This window comes from Sminthopsis crassicaudata, chromosome 5, assembly GCF_048593235.1.
Source record: "Sminthopsis crassicaudata isolate SCR6 chromosome 5, ASM4859323v1, whole genome shotgun sequence".
In the NCBI taxonomy this organism is placed as follows: domain Eukaryota; kingdom Metazoa; phylum Chordata; class Mammalia; order Dasyuromorphia; family Dasyuridae; genus Sminthopsis; species Sminthopsis crassicaudata.
The window spans coordinates 68047562-68066275 of NC_133621.1; the positions used below are offsets into that span (position 1 = coordinate 68047562).

The 18714-nt window shown below is 33.0% G+C and overlaps 1 protein-coding gene across 2 annotated transcripts in view; it reads right to left on the minus strand.

Annotated features, from left to right (window-relative positions):
- Positions 1 to 1170: 1170 nt before the first annotated feature.
- The window catches only part of ITGB1 (integrin subunit beta 1), a 50036-nt gene continuing 32492 nt past the window's right edge, over positions 1171 to 18714 (minus strand). For both annotated transcript variants that reach the window (XM_074267068.1, XM_074267067.1), the window contains exons 4-16: positions 17954 to 18176; positions 17033 to 17203; positions 15631 to 15869; positions 14831 to 14986; positions 14456 to 14551; positions 14047 to 14136; positions 13073 to 13213; positions 12780 to 12979; positions 11006 to 11244; positions 10563 to 10785; positions 9132 to 9364; positions 8166 to 8332; positions 1171 to 2450 (exon numbers count right to left, since the gene is read on the minus strand). In XM_074267068.1, the coding sequence (XP_074123169.1) occupies positions 2385 to 2450; positions 8166 to 8332; positions 9132 to 9364; positions 10563 to 10785; positions 11006 to 11244; positions 12780 to 12979; positions 13073 to 13213; positions 14047 to 14136; positions 14456 to 14551; positions 14831 to 14986; positions 15631 to 15869; positions 17033 to 17203; positions 17954 to 18176 (2244 nt within the window). In that variant the 3' untranslated portion in view covers positions 1171 to 2384. The remainder of the gene's footprint in view (positions 2451 to 8165; positions 8333 to 9131; positions 9365 to 10562; positions 10786 to 11005; positions 11245 to 12779; positions 12980 to 13072; positions 13214 to 14046; positions 14137 to 14455; positions 14552 to 14830; positions 14987 to 15630; positions 15870 to 17032; positions 17204 to 17953; positions 18177 to 18714) is intronic.

Sequence of the window (18714 nt, forward strand, 5' to 3'; positions counted from 1 at the left end):
CATATAAAATCATCTACATTCTTACTAATAAAAATTAAAAAAAAAATACCAACAGAAACTATCAAGTATTTGGGAATTAACATACAGAAATATACAGGACCAATAGGAGGACATCTATAAAATAACAAAACAAAGGCAGATCTAAATAACTGAACATTCAAAGTTGATATAGTGGATATAGTAAAAAGTGATATTTCTAAATTAATTAACATAAATGAAAAATTAAAACCAAGGACATTAAAGAATTTTATAAAATCCTACAATCTACTTAGAAAAATAAGCAAACTATCAATTTGTGAGGTGTGATTTACCTCCCATAACAAAGTATCAAGACCACTTGCATTGGAAAGAAAAAGAGAAACATGTCCAAGAGAGATACAATGAATATTCAACCAGACATGTAATAAGATTAGCGTTTGATTAGCCTGTAAATAAAAACGAGGCAAAGAATTTAATATTTAACATAATTGGGGGAAAGGTTGGTAACATAGCTAGAAAAGGCTTTACAAGAACATCTCACACCATATGCTTTGCTGCGTAAGAGTGAAATAGCTGAACCTTTTTTTTTTTTCATCCCCATATCAGATTTTCTGAGGAGTGCTCCTTCATGGCTTCTTGTGGCATACACTTCATAAACCGTATGCTCTGTAGCACATTTGATGAATAGGCTACACTTAAGAAAAAGAGGGCAGCTGGACACAGAACAGCTGTTATGTTGAATCTCAGAATTGGAAAGAACTTTAGATGTCATCTAAATCCTTTCTCCCATCCGATGCCAGGAATGCCTTCTATAACATTCTTGGACAGATGAGCTCACAATTTCCATTTGCCTTTTTGTCTTCTCCTATCCAGGATTTTCTCCCCATTTCCTCTCTTCTTCAATCTGCTCCATTTGAATACCTTGCAAAAAGTTAGCAGGGTTGTCCCAGAACACAAAGGGTCACTCTTCCTTTTGGGGGTGCATCTGTGCCAGCTTGAAAAACTGCTTTGTTTCCTACTCCAGGTCTACACAACACTTACAAAGCAAGTTGGGAACTCATTCTGCAGTACCCCAGTAACACAACCTCAGGATGCATTCTTAGGCATTAACACTATCTCCCCTTGTCCAACCTGTCAAACATTTTTGGGTGGGAGAGAGAAAAACATATGATACAAAGAGAATAAACCTAATTTGGGTATTTTAGGCATTTTTATTCAATAAATAACTTCAATAGCACTGTAAAAAGTGAACAACTGTTAAAACAAAAAGGCACTTAAAACAAGAACGTGACTAGTAGGGAACAAGATGGGCAATTCAAATGACCAGAGCAAATGTACAATGTTCTGTTATGGCACTTGTGAAAAATAAGAGAGGAGAGCAATGATCTTCTTGTGCATCACAGTAAAACCTCTTGTGTTTGCTGAAAAGGCAGAATTTACAGCTCAGGTGGCAAAAGAAAAGTGTCAATACAAAATTTTACAAAAAATGGTAATCAAATACATTAAAAGATTAGAAATGGTGACCAAAAGCACCAGGCTTTCAACAAAACAAAATAAAATAAAATAAAAGCATTTTAAACTAAAAAGTCCCCAGTCAGCAGACACCACATGAATTAAGGCCTTTATGTAAATATTTTTCAAGGACTGCTTTGCAGGACAGTTTGCAGTAAATAGGCCCCAGCTTGAATTTACAAATAAAGGCATAAAGTTACCAAGCACCAGTAACTCTTGAAAAAAGCACATAGATTTTTTTTAAAGCTATTTTTCCCCTTTCTAATATTTCCAATTCATTCCACATTTTTTAGTTCTCCTGTAGACAGTAGGAAAATACTAATTAAATATTAAAAAAAAAATTTAGGCATTTGATTCTCAACTTACTTAAGTTCCAGCAACATAATCAATCAGAGGCACCTCACAGGCAAATCTCAATAAGATAAGTTCAAAAGCAATATTTCTAGCTAAGCTAATAGCTAAGTAATTACTTTGGATTCAATGTATTTGCAAATTCAAGCCCTGATATTTTTGTAAAGCTAAAATTCCATTTAATACTTAATGGATAGACCTCATCATGCTGATAACTTTAACCAATTCCCTCTCAAAGTATTGTTAGCAGTATCTTATTTTTCCTAAAGACAACATGTTACTCAGGAGGGAAAAGGTCAAAAGGCACAATGTGACCTCAGCTGACTAGGATCAAGATCCTATCTCAAGTTTTCTGTCAGTCCCTGGCACTGATTATAACTATTTGAAAAAAAAATTATACATACTGTACATTTTCAGAACCTGCATAGGAAACACATACATGTATGAGTTAGTAAAACCACTGCGGTATTGCTCTAAAGCTATCTTATTGTGACTATAAAAACTGCCCCTGCAGACAAGATTGTGGACTTGCTTAAGCGTGTTCATTTGCCCTCATACTTGGGGTTGACCACAGTTGTCACTGCACTCTTGTAAATTGGATTTTCACCCTAAAAAAGAAAGAGGAGAAAATAAATTAATCATATTGTGAAGTTAAGCTATTTGTTAGGACACCACATAAAACCAACTGTTACATTTTCTTTAATCAGGAATGAGCATTAATAAAAGATAACAGAACCAAAGCTTTTTTCTGTTGGTTGAATAAAAAGTTATTCAAATTGACAAAGGTAAAGAATTTAAAGAAACTTGTTGGAGGCACAAACTGGTGCAGAATAAAGTAAGCAGCAGAACCAAGGGAACAATACATAAGGATCACAAAAATATAGAGAATACTAAAAGATATCAGAATTCAGATTAATGTAATAACAGTTTTTGATTCCAGACGACAAATGATGAAACATACTTGCTTCCTCCCAGTAAAGAGGCAGACAATGGATATGGGATGGTATATTCTATGTCCCCCATGTTTGATTTGCCTTAACTGTCCCTTGTATCAAGGGAAGATTTCACTGGTGGCAGTGTTGGGGGTGGTTAGAAGCTGGTACTGAAAAGGGACAGTGGTAGTTTTTTTTTTAAACATCAATTTAAAACAATTTAAAGGCATTCAAACATAATCAATGCTACTTCAAACACATTCAGACTTCATTCACTCTTCCCTAAGGGGTATACTTAAGTATCATGAGCAAGAAATGTACCTCCTGCCAGTATTTCCTCGGTGGCCTCTTTTATGCATGACTTGGTTTGGATGACTATATTGGTGCTTATACTATTACTGGACATGGAATCCTACTCATAGGATTCACTCAATCAACATTTATTGAGTGAATGAATGGAGAGACATCTAAATTATTAATGGTTCCTCCACCTGTAGGATAAGAAACTCCTTCAAATTTTGAGGGGGACAATGAGAGTTTCCCAATATGTTTAGAGAGTTCAGGAAACTTTAGGATAAATCTACCCTAAAAATCATAAAGACTAAGTAATGTCACTGGATTACAAAGGCGAGTATGATGATAATTACATCATTCTTCATAAAATTTATTAAAGTGTTTCTTTTTAATAGTCATATCCTGGTAAGAGATCTAAAAATCACAATATTGGCACATTTTCCCAATTGTGGGAACTCCCAGCATGCACAGGCAACTACATTTTTATGAAGAAGAAGAAACACCATGGATCCCATTTAAACAGTAGCTTCAATTAGACTTGTGCATAGATTTGCTCTTTTCTTTTGAGAAGTAGTAGAAGACTAACTGGAGACCACAGGGTTATCTGAGGATGCACATGGTTTCTAATGCTGTAGAATGTACTCTTTAGAAGCAATAGAGATATTGTTTTTTAAAAAATGTGTTTAGAAATAACTTCAAAAAATATTGTTTTGGTAATTTCAGTGAAATGTTTATGTAGGTCTCTTTGGGTGACAAATCTGCAAGATGATATATGAATACATGGGGAGTTGGGAATTTATAAGATTAGATACACAGGAAAATGACATAAAAAGATAGTACTCACACACACACACACACACACACACACACACACACACACACACACACAATCATCAAAAAAAATCTATAATAGTCTATGAAATCAACCACAATAATTCAGATGAGTAGCTGAGTTAACATGTCATAGACATTCAAAGTCAGACCATGTATTTAATAAGGTCCTTATAAAAATGGTATTCTATACATGTATATGTATAGAATACCATTTAACAAAGAATGAAGTGGATGGGCAGGAATTTACACTGTGCAAGTTAGAAAACCAAAGTAGTACTGTTGATTTTACCAAGCTATTTTGTCCAAATTATCTAAACTTATTCTCCTATTCCTCCTCTTGCAAATAAGGAAAGTGATTGTTTTTTCTTACAGAGATATTGTAAAAAACAAAAAACAAATAAATACAATATCTCATTTATAATAATTTAATAACTTAAAAAAAATAAGGTTCAGGGCAGCTAGATGGCACAGTGGATAGAGCATCAGCCCTGAAGTCTGTTCAAATCTGGCCTCAGACACTTAATACTTCCTAGCTGTGTAAACCTGGACACTTAACCCCAATTGTCTCAGAAAAAAAAAAAAGTTAAAAAGTTGGTACCAAATAAGAGATTTGATCCCCTTTCTCATTGTGCAGAGATAGAAGGTTCCACACTGAATATACTATCAAATTTTTTTTTTTTTTTTTTTGCTAATTTATATTGATTTTAAAGAATTCTCTGGGAGAGGAAAAAATAATGCAGGGGAAATTTAAATCATAAAAAAACCCCAAAATATTTTAAAAATCTATTTTAGTAAAGAAAAATATAGTTCAGTGTTTTAAATATGCTAGCTTTAAAAAATAGCAGATCACAAAGCAAAGAACTTATTTTGTAGCTGCTTCCAGTCCATTTATAATTATACTGGTAATCTGACAATGTTTCATAGAAAAGTTAAATCATATTTGGACAATATTGACTGACTCACAGGGAACAGTTTAGTGAAGTTTTCTTGCCTTACAAGAAAAAGTAATTGCATAGTCAAACATTTCGCTGAATATTTTCAAGGTAAAGCCAAATGAGCAAAAAACCTAACATGCAAAGTTAGCAGGTCAAATTAAACTAAGAGCACATGCCTGTCCAAATGAAACCATTAGGCCTGGTTTAAATTCAAAAAAAACTAAAAATAATCCAGACTAGTTTCTGTTAGGTAGAAAGAAAGGCAGATGGGTAGAAATGGGGAACAAGATGTTAACATCACAAAAATTAAACCAAAGATTCTTGGCAATGTACTACAATAAAGATTCTTTTTCTTTGAATGAATAAGTGAAAAACAATTACACCAGCCACTTGGATTGATTTACATTGTTTTTCTATTTAAATAAAATCTATCCAGGGAAGAAAAACTTCTTGATCTCTCTGTTCCACCCAAACTCTAGGAGTCTATATCTTGATTAATAGTGGATCTTTACATAGTTCTCTTGAAGCTTCACAACTCCCTCAAAACACTCTTGACATTCTGGCTCTATATTTACAAAGTTCTTCACTATTCTCTTTCTCTTTACTTGTTTGATGTCCCCTACCAGTTTCTACTGTTGCTCCTATTAGTCTGAGAAATGATATCTAGGAATATCTTTTTACATAGTCACTTGCTAAGATTACATTCATTAATCAAAAGACAAACAAAAATCAAAGAACTCTCAAATTCTATAGATTGAACATTTTAAGCAAAAGATTGTGTATTGATCTACTTATAAATAAAATTATTATTTTCTCAAAGTACTATACATTCAGTCCTTTCTAACTCTGAAATCTGAGCCTCAAAAATCTAAGTTCTAGAAAAATGTAGTGTCTTCCCCTGAGTTAAAAGAATGTTTAGTGACTTAAGTTTTCCTAAATCCCAGCTTGATACTTTTTTTTCCACTAAATTATATGACAGAAACAAAACATATTGAAATGTATGAACTTGAAAAGAATTCTCTACTACCAAGATTAAGTTGTTGATCTGAAAAATTTTTAAACTAGCTGAGAAACTCAAGAAACATCTAAGAAGTAATTACTTTTAACAAATTGATACTTCAATATAGCTAACAAAAAATTCATAAGAATTTATTAAACAATCATTTCTGCTAATTTATCATTCTACAGGTAAATCAAAATACCATACAAGAGGGGGTACAAATATGAAAACTATTTCTACATCTCAGTAGCTGCCCCATCAATATTTTTCTGATCTAGGTACAAATTTTCAACAAGATCTATTATTATACATAAACCTATTTTTTCTGTCCTTGACCATAAGAGGTAGCGTGTGAATCAGAAAAAACATTGGTTCCAGAATAAGGGGATCTTGCTCACTCCATCCCGCTCACCTTTCCTCCTTTTCTTATATTTGCAACCTACCACATAATTTTGCAATCCAGTGACACTGGTTTCCTTGCTGCTCCTCACATAGAATTCTCCACTGGCCAACTCTGGCCATTTTTGGGGGCTGTCCCCCATACCTGGAATACTCTCCCACCTCCTTTACAGAATTCCTGTAAGTGCTGGCTAAAAGCCAATCTTCTATAAGAAACCATTCCCAATTCTTTGTAATTATTTCTATTGGTTGATTTTCAATTCATCCTGTATGTTTAATTTGTCTGTAAAGTTATTTGCATGTTTTCTCTCTCAATTGAGTGTGATATTTTCAAGATAACTGTTCTATTTTTAGCTCATATAATTAATAGTCTGAGTGTACAGAGCAAGCTGCATATGTTCATGAATTTTAAAAGCTTACATTAAAATTTAGTAAATATGTCAGTCAAGTGAAAAATAAATTCACTAACGGAGCTTGCCTTGGTTATTGCCTGGATTTAAAGAATGTATCAAATGAAATCCATCTCAAGCCCATACAAACACAAACACAAAGTTTTCAAATTACTATTATAAAGATTCCTTTCCAAACAATTTCAACTGATAGTTTCCAATTTATAATTAACATTTACATAGAGCTTATGATGTGCTAGATATGGTGCTAAGTCCTTTACAAATATGATCTCATTTGAACCTCACAACAACCATGGAAGGCAGGTACTATTATTATTTTAAAGATGAAGAACTTAAACAGAAGTTAAGTGGCTTTCCTACGGTCCCACAGCCGTTACATTTCTGAGGATGGATTTGAACACAGGCCTTCCTAATTCCAGTTCTATTCACTTTGCTACCCCGCTGTCCCTGTCTATATAATAAGGGAATAGACCTACTTGAAGATCTCTTCTAAATCCTGTGGTTTCATTTACAAAAAGTATATCACTGATCTTTAAGTTAAATTGTAATTTGCAATTAGGAATAAAGCCTGTGAGAGCTTTCTGGCGCACACACACCTTCCAAAAAGGGCAAAAGAAAAGCATCAGGACTGTTAAAGCCACGCTGGCAAAGGCCTGAAGAGTGACAGGAGGACACACAGTGCAGTGAAAGTCAGAATCAATTTCACATGCAAAGAAAAGGCAGAAAATAGAAAGAAAATACGAACGGAAATTTAGAGACCAGCTTTACGTCCATAGTTTGGATTCTTGAAATTATTAATAGGACTCTTGTAAATCGGATTTTCTTGCTGAAGTGAAAAAAAAAGTCAATTTCTAATGATTTCAATAATAAGAAAATAAAGTCACAATCTCAAATATCACAGGAAGAAAAGTCTCACTACATACGAAAACATATTAAAGTGAGCACCAAAAATACAAACTCTCTAACAAGATAATGAAATGAAAGTTACATTATAACCCTCTATAATGGTGGCTGCATATTTCACAGAAGGCCAAGGCAATTCAATACCCCTCCCCAGCCAGTGCTCTGAGTCCAGGTCAGAATGACCAGACTAATTTTCTCTTTTGATTTTCAAACAGATGAGTCTTCCTGAACATAGTTCTCTGTATGGTCTATATCAAAACCCAATTTTGATGTTTTGTTTATCCCCACCTCCCAAAAAAGACAAATCTCTAAGATCATATATTTTTAATAGACATTCCTCCCTTTTAATTTTAATATACTCAGGATTAGGCATTTTTGGAAAATGCACTATTACATAGCACAATATAAGATAATTGGTTAATCAAAATCTAAAGACAAACTTTCATTGTTTATTACAATAGAATGTATTCTTTGGTCATTTCTAAATATAAATTGTCCTTAAAGTTATGGATTTTTTTTTTAAAGAATAAAAAGATATTTTGGAATAAAATTTCAAATATGTAAAGAATAATTTTAGAAATATTAAGATTCACTTTATGAATAGCATTCAACTCACCGCGTCCCATTTTGCATTCATTTTCTCCTTTTCAAATTTAGCAAATTCTCTTCTGTCATGTATTATCATTAGCAATTTCCAAATCAGCAACAATGCAAGACCAATTAGCACAATTCCTGCAACCACTCCAGCTACAATGGGAATGATGTCTGGACCAGTGGGACACTCTACAAAGTGAAAAAGAAAGGGGCGGGGGGAGATCAAAGTAAAGCCAGGAATGTTATGCTACAACATGAAAATGCCATGGAAAACTTTTCCTTTCTTTGAATTTTAATCTTCCTTTCTCAGGGTGAGTTTTTGTAACAATGAGGTTGAAGCATTCAACCGCCTGAATACAGGGATTTCCTTTGTATCTAATAAGAGCAAGGACTAACTTTTCCATTTTAATCTTCAACACTTAGCAGTGTTGTGCTTGCTTCATTCATTCATTCATTCATTCAAAATTCTACTGATGATGAAAATGGAGGAAAAAGACTCGTCTGTTGTGATGGGAGGAAAATATTGGTCCCTTTATATCTTCTATCAATAGAGAAGGAAGGAAATCTAAGGAAACAATACTCAACACAGAGGTATAAATGGGGGAAAAAAAGATTTAACATTGAAGGCATCTGCATCCAGAGAGAAATATGGAAACAATGTAAATCAACACATATTTGACTTTTTTTTTTTTTTCCTTTTTCTTCTGTGTTTTTTTTCCCTTCTCTTGTGGTTTTCCTTTCTGTTCTGATTTTTCTCTCCCAAAATAACTCATAAAGAAATGAATATTTTTGAAAAAAATGAATATATATATATATAAAGAAAAAAATGTTTTACAAACCTTTAAAAAAAAAAGAATTGCACAAAAAAAATCCCCTTCAAACTATATTTTGGGAATCTTCTCTGAACACTGAAAAATCTAGTAACAGACAAATATGAATGAAAAATGAGAAACAATGCAGAGTGACCTTCTGAAACCATGAGTCATACCTGGTGTCTCCACCACATGAACAACAACTTCATTGTTTCCATTGACCGAATATGTAAAATAGAACCAGCAATCATCAACATCCTTCTCTTTACAGTGGGACAGAGCCTCCCGCTGGCCAGGCTGGGGTAGGTCTTCTCGACTTTTTACTTTGGTAATGTTGAAGTAAGGACACTCTTCTGCACATGTGTCTTTTTTTTCTCCTTTATCAAAAGCTCTGCACTGAACACATTCTCTGTGAAGACACAAATTTGTAATATTTTAAATATATTTGAAAAAATTCTCCTCAAATATGAATAATAATTTGAAATTTCTGAATTTTAAAATTTTTAGCTTAATCAGAAAAGGAATTAATGTTAAAATAGATAGTGCTTATCATCCTTGGTAGGTTCCTTGACGAGCAAAGCCAATGGTTTGTCTAAAAAAAAAAGTCAATGATGCATACTTTTAAAAGGGAATCATGTGGAAAATGAATGGATACCCATCAATTGGAGAATGGCTGAATAAATTGTGGTATATGAGTGTTCTGGAGTATTATTGTTCTGTAAGAAATGACCAGTAGGATGATTTCAGAAAGGCCTGGAGAGACATGAACTGAGGGCAAGTGAAATGAGCAGGACCAGGAGATCATTTTATACTTCAACAACAATACTATATAATGATCAATTCTGATGGACATGGCCCTCTCCAACAATGAAATGAACCAAATCAGTCCCAACTGTTCAGTAATGAAGAGAACCAATTACACCCAGTGAAAGAATTATGGGAAATGTGTGTGGACTACAACATAGCATTTCCACTCCTTCTGTTATTTCCCGCTTGCATTTTTGTTTTCCTTCTCAGGTTTTTACCTTATTTCTAAATGCGATTTTTCTTGTGCAGCAAGATAATTTTATAAATATGTATACATATATTGTATTTAACATATTTAATATGTATTGGTCTACTTGCCATTTAAGGAAGGGAGTAGAGGGAAGGAGGAGAAAAGCTGGAACAGAAGGTTTTGCAAGGGTCAATGTTGAAAAATTACCCATTCATATGTCTTGTAAATAAAAAGCTTAAAATAAATAATAATAAAAAAAAAGGGAATCACGTGTTATGTAAACTGCTGAATTGTGGCATACACGATCACCTGGCACTATCTTAAAACTATATTAGTTTTCAGCTTCTGTGTATAAGTAAAGTTTTTAACTTCAAATTATGTGGCTGCTCTGATTGAATGGGAAATGGAACCAAAATGTTATAGTGTTATTTTGTTACTTTACCTTTAAATTAGAGGAAAATAATTTAAGGAGAATACTTTAGATAAGCATTCTAGATTGGTCTTACACATCTAATTTTTAATCTAATCTTTAACTTTAAACCTTTTATTTCAAGTGATAAGAATGTTTGACAGAACCCATGAAGAGCTACACTTATTAAGAAACACTCACTTGTGCTCAGCACAGACACCAAGGCAAGTCTGACACATCTCACAAGTGGCCCCTTGGAATTTAGAATCAGTGCATTTACAGGAACCACATACACATATTCCTCGGCCATTGCAGATCTGCCCATTTGATGCCATACATGAAGATGTATCCAAAGAACAATCACAGGCACTGCCAGTGTAATTGGGGTTACACTCACATACTCGACACTTGCAAACACCATTTCCTGCAATTCAAAATTTCACATAACAGTATTACAATTACACAAGCATTAAAAGATTTCTGTCCATTGCCACTATATAGGGACATCAGAAGGCAAGAGTTTAACCAATATAGAAAGTTACCTTTATCCCAGAGAACCTACCACCTTTCTACCAAGTTAAGCACCTCTATTGTCCCCTCAAATAAGATCAATTATAGAATACAACTCCAGAAGTCATTCTCACCTCCACAAATCAATCCATTGGATCTATCACAGTTGAAATTGTCACATTCACAAAATTTGCCAGAATAAATTTCATTTGTATTATCCCTCTTTCTACAAACACATTGTCCACAGACACATTCTCCATTGTTGCTGCAAATTTCAGAACTGTTTTCTTTCCTGCAGTAAGCATCCATGTCTTCACTGTTTACTTCATCTGTACTACATTCACAATGTCTACCAACACGTCCCTCGTTGCACCTAAAGAAAGAATAGTATCCATGAATAAACTCTATGAAATAAAAAATTCTAAGAAGAATTTATTTAAGAATGAATCATGTAGAAGTCTCGATGATAATGGAAATTAAAATGGTGGGAAATAACACTAACAGTAGCTCTGGGAGAGGATCTTCTTTGAGATCCTCTTTATTTAGACCAGTCTTACAAATCAAGACAAGTCTTTTACTCCTAGTCCTAAGGAAATCAAATATAGAATGTATCAGCATTTTAAAGTCAGACTGAAACCATAAGCAATATATATTTTTTTGCCACTGATGCTTAAAGTTATTGGAAGTTTGATTATAATGCAGTGATAAGCATGAGAATGAAAATATTTCCCAAGTAATACAATTTTATGTCTAAGCTGCTGCCTGCTATAAGTAATAGTATTATAGTAAATAACAAAATTTATAATACCTACAGATCACTGGAAATGAGATGCCATATTTCTGAAAATTCAAAGTGTATTTACAATGCTTTCAAAAAATATGAGGATAAATTATAGAAGTAATATTTTTCTTTCTTGTTTTTATCACTTATATTTGTAGTTTAGAATGAGACTGATCTAAGTCAAACAGGTCTTTTCTCTATTCCTCCCAGATCACACTCCATCTTCTACCTTATGCCTTTGTTCTGGAAGATCCCTCTACCTGGAATGCTCTCGTTCCTCATTCTTTCTGTCTCCCAGAGACTTATCTTCCTTCAAGAGTGGCTAAAGAACCATCTATACAAGACTTTTTCTCCTAACAGTCTGGAATGCCCTCTCCCCCAATTCCTCTGTATTCTTTTTATATTCTTATTTATGTACTTGTTTTCCCTAATAGAATGTGTAAGATCTTTATGAGTGGGAATGATTTCATTCATTGAATTTGTATCTCCAGCACTTACCACAGTGTCTGGCATCTATTAGGCATTTAATAAATCCTTGCTGATTTACTGATGCTTCCTACTTCTAATATTTTAAGTATACAAACTGATTTTAGAATATATTCATCTTCCTAAGAGCTTTGCTTTTTTGAGTTAAAAAATACCTAATGAGCTTCATAAGAAAATTATTGTTTTCTTTCAATTAGTATAAGTATTTACATATATATACATACATACATGCACATATAAATATAAATGGTTTCCAAAAATTCAACTCATTATTTTGTTAGAGAAAATGCTCATTCCTATCTCAATTTTTAAAAAATCCAGAAAAGAAATACAAACTATAAAAGTAGTTTTATTAGTTAATTGGTTTATATGTAACAGTATTTCCCCAGCCAAGTAAACTACTTATTGTCACCATAGGGTTTTTTTTATGTTCTTTGGAAACAGACAAACAGAATATTATGTGAATAGCTTTAAGAGTAATAATTCAACAAATAAATTCAGTTCAACAAGCTCTTAGTAAGCACTTGTTACAAAGTATTAGAGACACAAAGCCAAAAATGAAAGATTCCCTGCTTCTCAAGAAACAAGAAAGATGTATGCATCCCCCACCAGCTTTTCTCCCACACCAGGCCTCTACTTACCGGCAGGCCCCGCATTCAAATGTTCCATTTCCTTCATGACACTCTGGACTATTTGGAATGCCTTCACTCTGGCACTCACATTCACAGATAAACTGAAGTGTAATCTCTACTTCTTCAGTGAAACCTAGAGGTTTAATTTTGATGGTTTCCGTGTCTTTCTTAGGACATTTGTTGGATGTTATACTAATCTCAAATCGAACCTATAAGGGGAAGAATGAATAACTATGTCATTGCTGTGTGTCTATTTTATCACCTAACCAATACCCAATTTTAAATGAGTAATCCTCACCCACCTCATCACCAATGGAAATATTGGAACATTTTCTTCCATTTTCTCCTGTCCCATTCACTCCATTCTTGCAGTAAGATTTGTAATTTATTGTTACTCCTTCTGGCAATTTGCTGTTTTCCAGAATGACTTCTGAAGATAAGGACTAAAATAAAGATAAATTTTAGCCAAAAATAAGTGTAATGTATAACCAAAGATATATACAAATTTATTAAATTCAATGGATTTTGGTTCACCAAAAAAAAATCCTTTTCCACAAATTATTTGAAATCTAACTAAAAGGGATTCCTTGAAAGAATATATTTCTATTCTATTGCTGTTTTCTATCAATGATTACAAATTAATTAATTAACAAATATTTGTTAAGCAACCATGTTTATTATATCCTTAAAAAATATATTGGAACTGGGATGTGGAACAGAACCATAAAAGAAGAAATTTTTTTTTTCCATTTTAAAGCAATCTTCTCCCAAAAGCAAAAACAAAAGGTACAGGTGAGACATAACAATTCTTTGAAACAGGAAGCTGTGTCCTCTGTAAAAAAGCAAAGGAGAACTGGACAAAGATCCCTTCCATAGTCTTCTTTCAATAGAATCAGGAAGTACATTTTATTTCAAGCTGAAGGCAAATATCCTTTGGGGTGAAGCTAGAATATGAATGAAAGTTGTATTTTCTAGTACTTGACTGATAGTAAGAATGCCAATCTTTAAATACTCAGATTTTCCCCCCTGAGTAATTATTCTTAAAAAAAAAAAAGATACTTTTGTCTGATATTTTTACTACAGTTAGACTAAGGAAATACTGATTAAGCTGAGGAAATCGATTTTTTTTTTCCCCCAAGTGTTTTGACAGTGCCTCAATTTTCCAGACTCTCTATAGTCTTCTTATCTTAGACACAGGAGATGAGAGGAATTTCTTTGTTTTTGAAGTGATAACCCCAGAAATGAGTATAAATACAAATTAATTTCAATTACTTACATTGTATGCATCAATGATCAACTGGATTACATTGCTGGAATTTGCAGACAATGTTCCTACTGCTGACTTGGGGATCAAATTCTTCAGTTCCTTAACAGAGAGGGAACAGAATGTAAAATATAAAACATATGTAAAGCATAAATGCATTTATTATGCTACTATGTACTAAAAACATCTAACACCTGTTTTGAATACATACTAAATGCCATGGAGAATTAACTCAGATGAATAGTCTAAATATTTGGAAGCCAGACATAAAGAATTTTTGAAAAGGTGACTAAGTCACAATTTGTAGCTTTATCCAGTCTGCCTTAAATGTAGTTTCCTACAGTTTAATTTACAATAAAGAGCTAATCATATATACCTTATTTTAACTTATATAAAGCACACATAACCACTCCGTATTTACCTTGTAAACAGCCTGAAATTCTTCTGTAACTGCAAAAATTGTTTGAATGTTATTTTCACTTAGTTTTTGGACAAGGTGAGCAATAGAAGGATAATCCTAGAAAATAAAGGATCAGTATTTGGTTAATATGTACTATTAATTCATACTGATTTTTCCACTAATTTTTGAAAGAAAGAAATTATATGATATATGATATGTAAAGTATCAGCTCAATGTAGGTAATTCTACCAAATTCTCTAGTTTAGTATCTATATATAAAAAAATATATGTTATACATATATAAAATATAAAAATCCATAATTTACATTGCCCACCATCCATGCAAACATTCTTAAATGGAATGTCAACAAATCTAATAAGAAATTCAGCACTCACATAATAATGGCTCATTGTGTATACATTATTTTCTAGGTGACATCTTCCATCATTTGGTAAAACAATTCCACCAAGTTTACCATCTCCAGCAAAGTGAAAACCGGCATCAGTGGAAAAAACCAATAGTCGTGTAACATTTCTCCAGCCAATTAATGACTTGGAAAGGAAAAAAAAAAAGCAAAGGAATGTTTAAGACAAAACAAAAAATAACCCAACATACATGTTTAAAACTTTCAGTTCTTTGAGCTTTTTCTTCATCTCTACTCTTTCCCCTTCATTCCCAGGTGCCTTTCCTATCCTACTAACAAACAAGACAAAGACCATATAGTTGTTAAAAGAAAAACAACCCCAAAAGCAAAACAGTATTAAACATACAAACAGGCACACACAAAGTATAAAAAAAAAAAAAAAAAAAAAAAAAAAGATTTTATTGATTTATGAAGATATCAGGTACAAAGTATTATTTGGTACTTTGATTCTTCTTATAGCACACACATAAAAATAAAAATTAATCTTAAGGATTAAGTCGCAAAGATTTTGTTCTTCCAAAGCTCTTTTGATATCACAAAGCCAGAAAGGAAGAAGTTCCATAATATCAGGACACCTGGGCCTATTAAAAAAAAAAAAAAAAAAAAAAAAAAAAAAAAAAAAAAGAGCTACAAGGATGCTCTTCTCACACTACCTATATGGCACCAAAAGTACCCATCCCAGGAAGGCCCAGGTATAATATGGGTGCACCTCTATTATTCTGGCTGACTGAGAATGGAGCAGTAACTAATTATAGACACTTAACTACTTACCCCACAGACTGCAACCTGCATGATTGCATCAAATCCCCCTTCTGGAGAGTCCAAATTGCCGGAAATGTGCTGCTTCCCCACAAGCTCGTTAAACACCTCCCCCTTGTCTGTAAGGCTGAGCACATTCTTGTAGCTAAAGGGGCTGGTGCAGTTCTGGTCGCCCGTGCAGGGGTTCCTGAGCTTGGCCGGTGTGGTGCTGATGTACGGCATCACGGTCTTCTCCACAAAGGAGCCGAATCCTATTGGGAAAATGTCCATGGGTCTAAACCTTACAATAACTAGGGACCACCTGTAGTGTTTGAGTCAACATGTCCCTGCCTCTTAACAACCAGCCAATCAACAAGAAATGCACACTGGTGAGGAAATGTGTTTTTACATTTAAATTACAATATGAATTTTGTTTGATGTGAGTCTAAACTTTAAAAAAAAATAACAAGAAAATCTGGGAAATTCTTGGTTTTCTCATCACAAAAAGCTTAGTTTAGATCTTGTGTATAATAATAATGTTTGCTATATGATAAAAGCAAAAATGGATAGCTAGTTCCAAATGTTCTCAGCCCTACTTTATCCCAAATCCATCAGATTTTTAATCAGGAAAAAAAAATTTTTTTGGAAGAATAGCATTTCCTCAATCAATACATTTTGAGAGAGAGACAGACAGACAGACAAGAGTTAGATTTTTCAAACCGCTGCTGTGAGATTTTAAAATGTATTTTGGCAATATAATGGTTGGCAACATAATATATGATCCTTGGTGCTCCAGTTACATGTATGGAAGTAAGAATTTTAGGAAGACATAAAATGAATGTGTGAAGTGGCAAATATGACAAATCAGAAATGAGATTGCTGTGAAATAGAAGTCTAGGTCTGAAAGGTATCTTAGTGTCTAATAGGTAAGAATTTTGAGCACTAAAAGATACATGGTAAAAGGATTCTGGTTCTGTCTTGGTGAAAAAAGTACCACTGTTTATTTTTAAGATTTTATGGGTGAGATTATTTTTACCTTGCGAATACAATCCTTTCTTTGCAACAACAACAACAACAACAAAAAAATTCGGTTCTGCACATATATATATTGTACCAAGCATATACTATAAGATATTTAATATGTATGGGAATGCCTGCCATCTAGGGGTGGGGGTGGAGGGAAGGAGGGGAAAAACTCAGAACAGAAGGGAGTACAAGGGATAATGTAAAAAAAAAAAAAAAAAATTTACCTATGCATATGTACTGTCAAAGAAAATGTTATAATTATAAAAATTAATAAAAAACAAAAACAAACAAAAACAAACAAACAAACAAAAAAACCCAAAAGATTTTATAGGTATACTATGAAAAGAAGCATGATTTCTATATGGCAGAATTAAAATCAAACTTATTTTTACCTTTCTGACTTTCTTACCAATTCGGAAATCTGAAGTGATTCTTTTCATCTCATACATTAGATCTGTTCCAAGACTCTTCACATTCTCCAAGTCATCTTTCATAGAGTAAGAGAGATCCATAAGATAATAGAGGTCAATAGGGTAGTCTTCAGCTCTCTTGAATTTTAATGCAAATGTTTGTGGTTCTCCTAATAAAACAATGTTATAAAAAGAAATCAATTCAAGTTATTAGAAACCCAAAGTATAGCAAAAGGAAAAATGAAAATAATTTGATAAATCAATATTACTTTTACTTCATATCAAATATATCATTTCTACTGAAAGTTTATAGTTTTAATACTGTCACTAATACAGATATTAAAACACTTCTAAAAAAGTGACTCTGTAAAAAGACAGCAGTAAATTCTTAGTAACCATAAACTCCCTGAGGGAAGAATGATTCACTCATTTTACACTTTCCCTGTAAAATCTATTTATTATCTTCTCTACAGAGTTGGACATCTTACTGTGGTATGAAGATGTTCCAAAGCTTATTCTGAAAGCTTATCAGCAGAACTGAAAAGTCCAATAAATTAATTAAGTGAATGACAACTTTTTTGGTAACAGTAAATCATAAAGCCATCTACTAAAGGCATGGTAGTAAGGCTGTATCTAAGAGAGGGGATCTATTTCATTGAAACATGAATACTAATATTACTGATAAAAGAAATATTCTTCTGATATATTAAATTTAAGAGCTACTGAGATCTCTGAATTGAATCTATTAAGTGCCTTAATTCCTAAAATTCAGTATGTTCTTTGTCCCTAAATGAATGACAACTCACTTCATTTTATTTTATTGATTTTATTCTGACTATTGATTTTAATCCTAAGCAGCACCTATAAATTTGGGATGGCAATGAAAATTTCAATGACACTGGAGTTAAAGACTCACGTACCTGAACGTAACTTCAAAGTTAGCTGCTGTGGTTGGATTTGGGTAATGTCTTCAGGCTGGAGTTTTTCTGCTGTACCTTTACTGCGATTTGTCACATTTTTATTTTTACGGATAGTTTTATTGCCTCGAGGATTTTCTATATCCTGTGGACGGCAGCCTTTTTTTTCTAATGCTTCTAAGTCATCGCACCGAGCAGAAGTAGGCATTCCTTCTTGTAAAAATGACTAAAAATAATATTTTAAATGAATATTTAAGAATTAAGAGTAAAAATCACAAGCTGTGATATTAATCATTACACAAAAGATTCAATAGTTTGTAACTGTTTACTTAATTTTTTGGCTTTTAAACAAGTTCCCCCGCCCCAGATATGAATGTCCGTACTTTGGATAGAGAAAGAAAATAATTCTTGTGAAAATAACAAATTTGGAAAATCTTCAGAAGTCTCAAGCAAACTGAAGAGTTTGACTTAAGTAAGCAGAACCAAGAGAATATACACATGAACCATAAATTAAAGAAAAGTAGTAAGAAAAGACATCAAAATTCAAGCCAATGCATTGACCAATCTTGGCTCCAGGGGACTATTTTTCTTTTCTCAGCAGAGAAATAGTTAATTACAAGTGTGAATGAGGCAAATTTTGTCAAACAGAAAAACATTCAATTGAGTAGGTTGGGGACAGGATTTACTAGTAAATGCCAGCAACATTAAAAAAAAATCAGCAAAACTTTTTACCTAAAAAAAGAAAAATGTCTATTTATTCCATA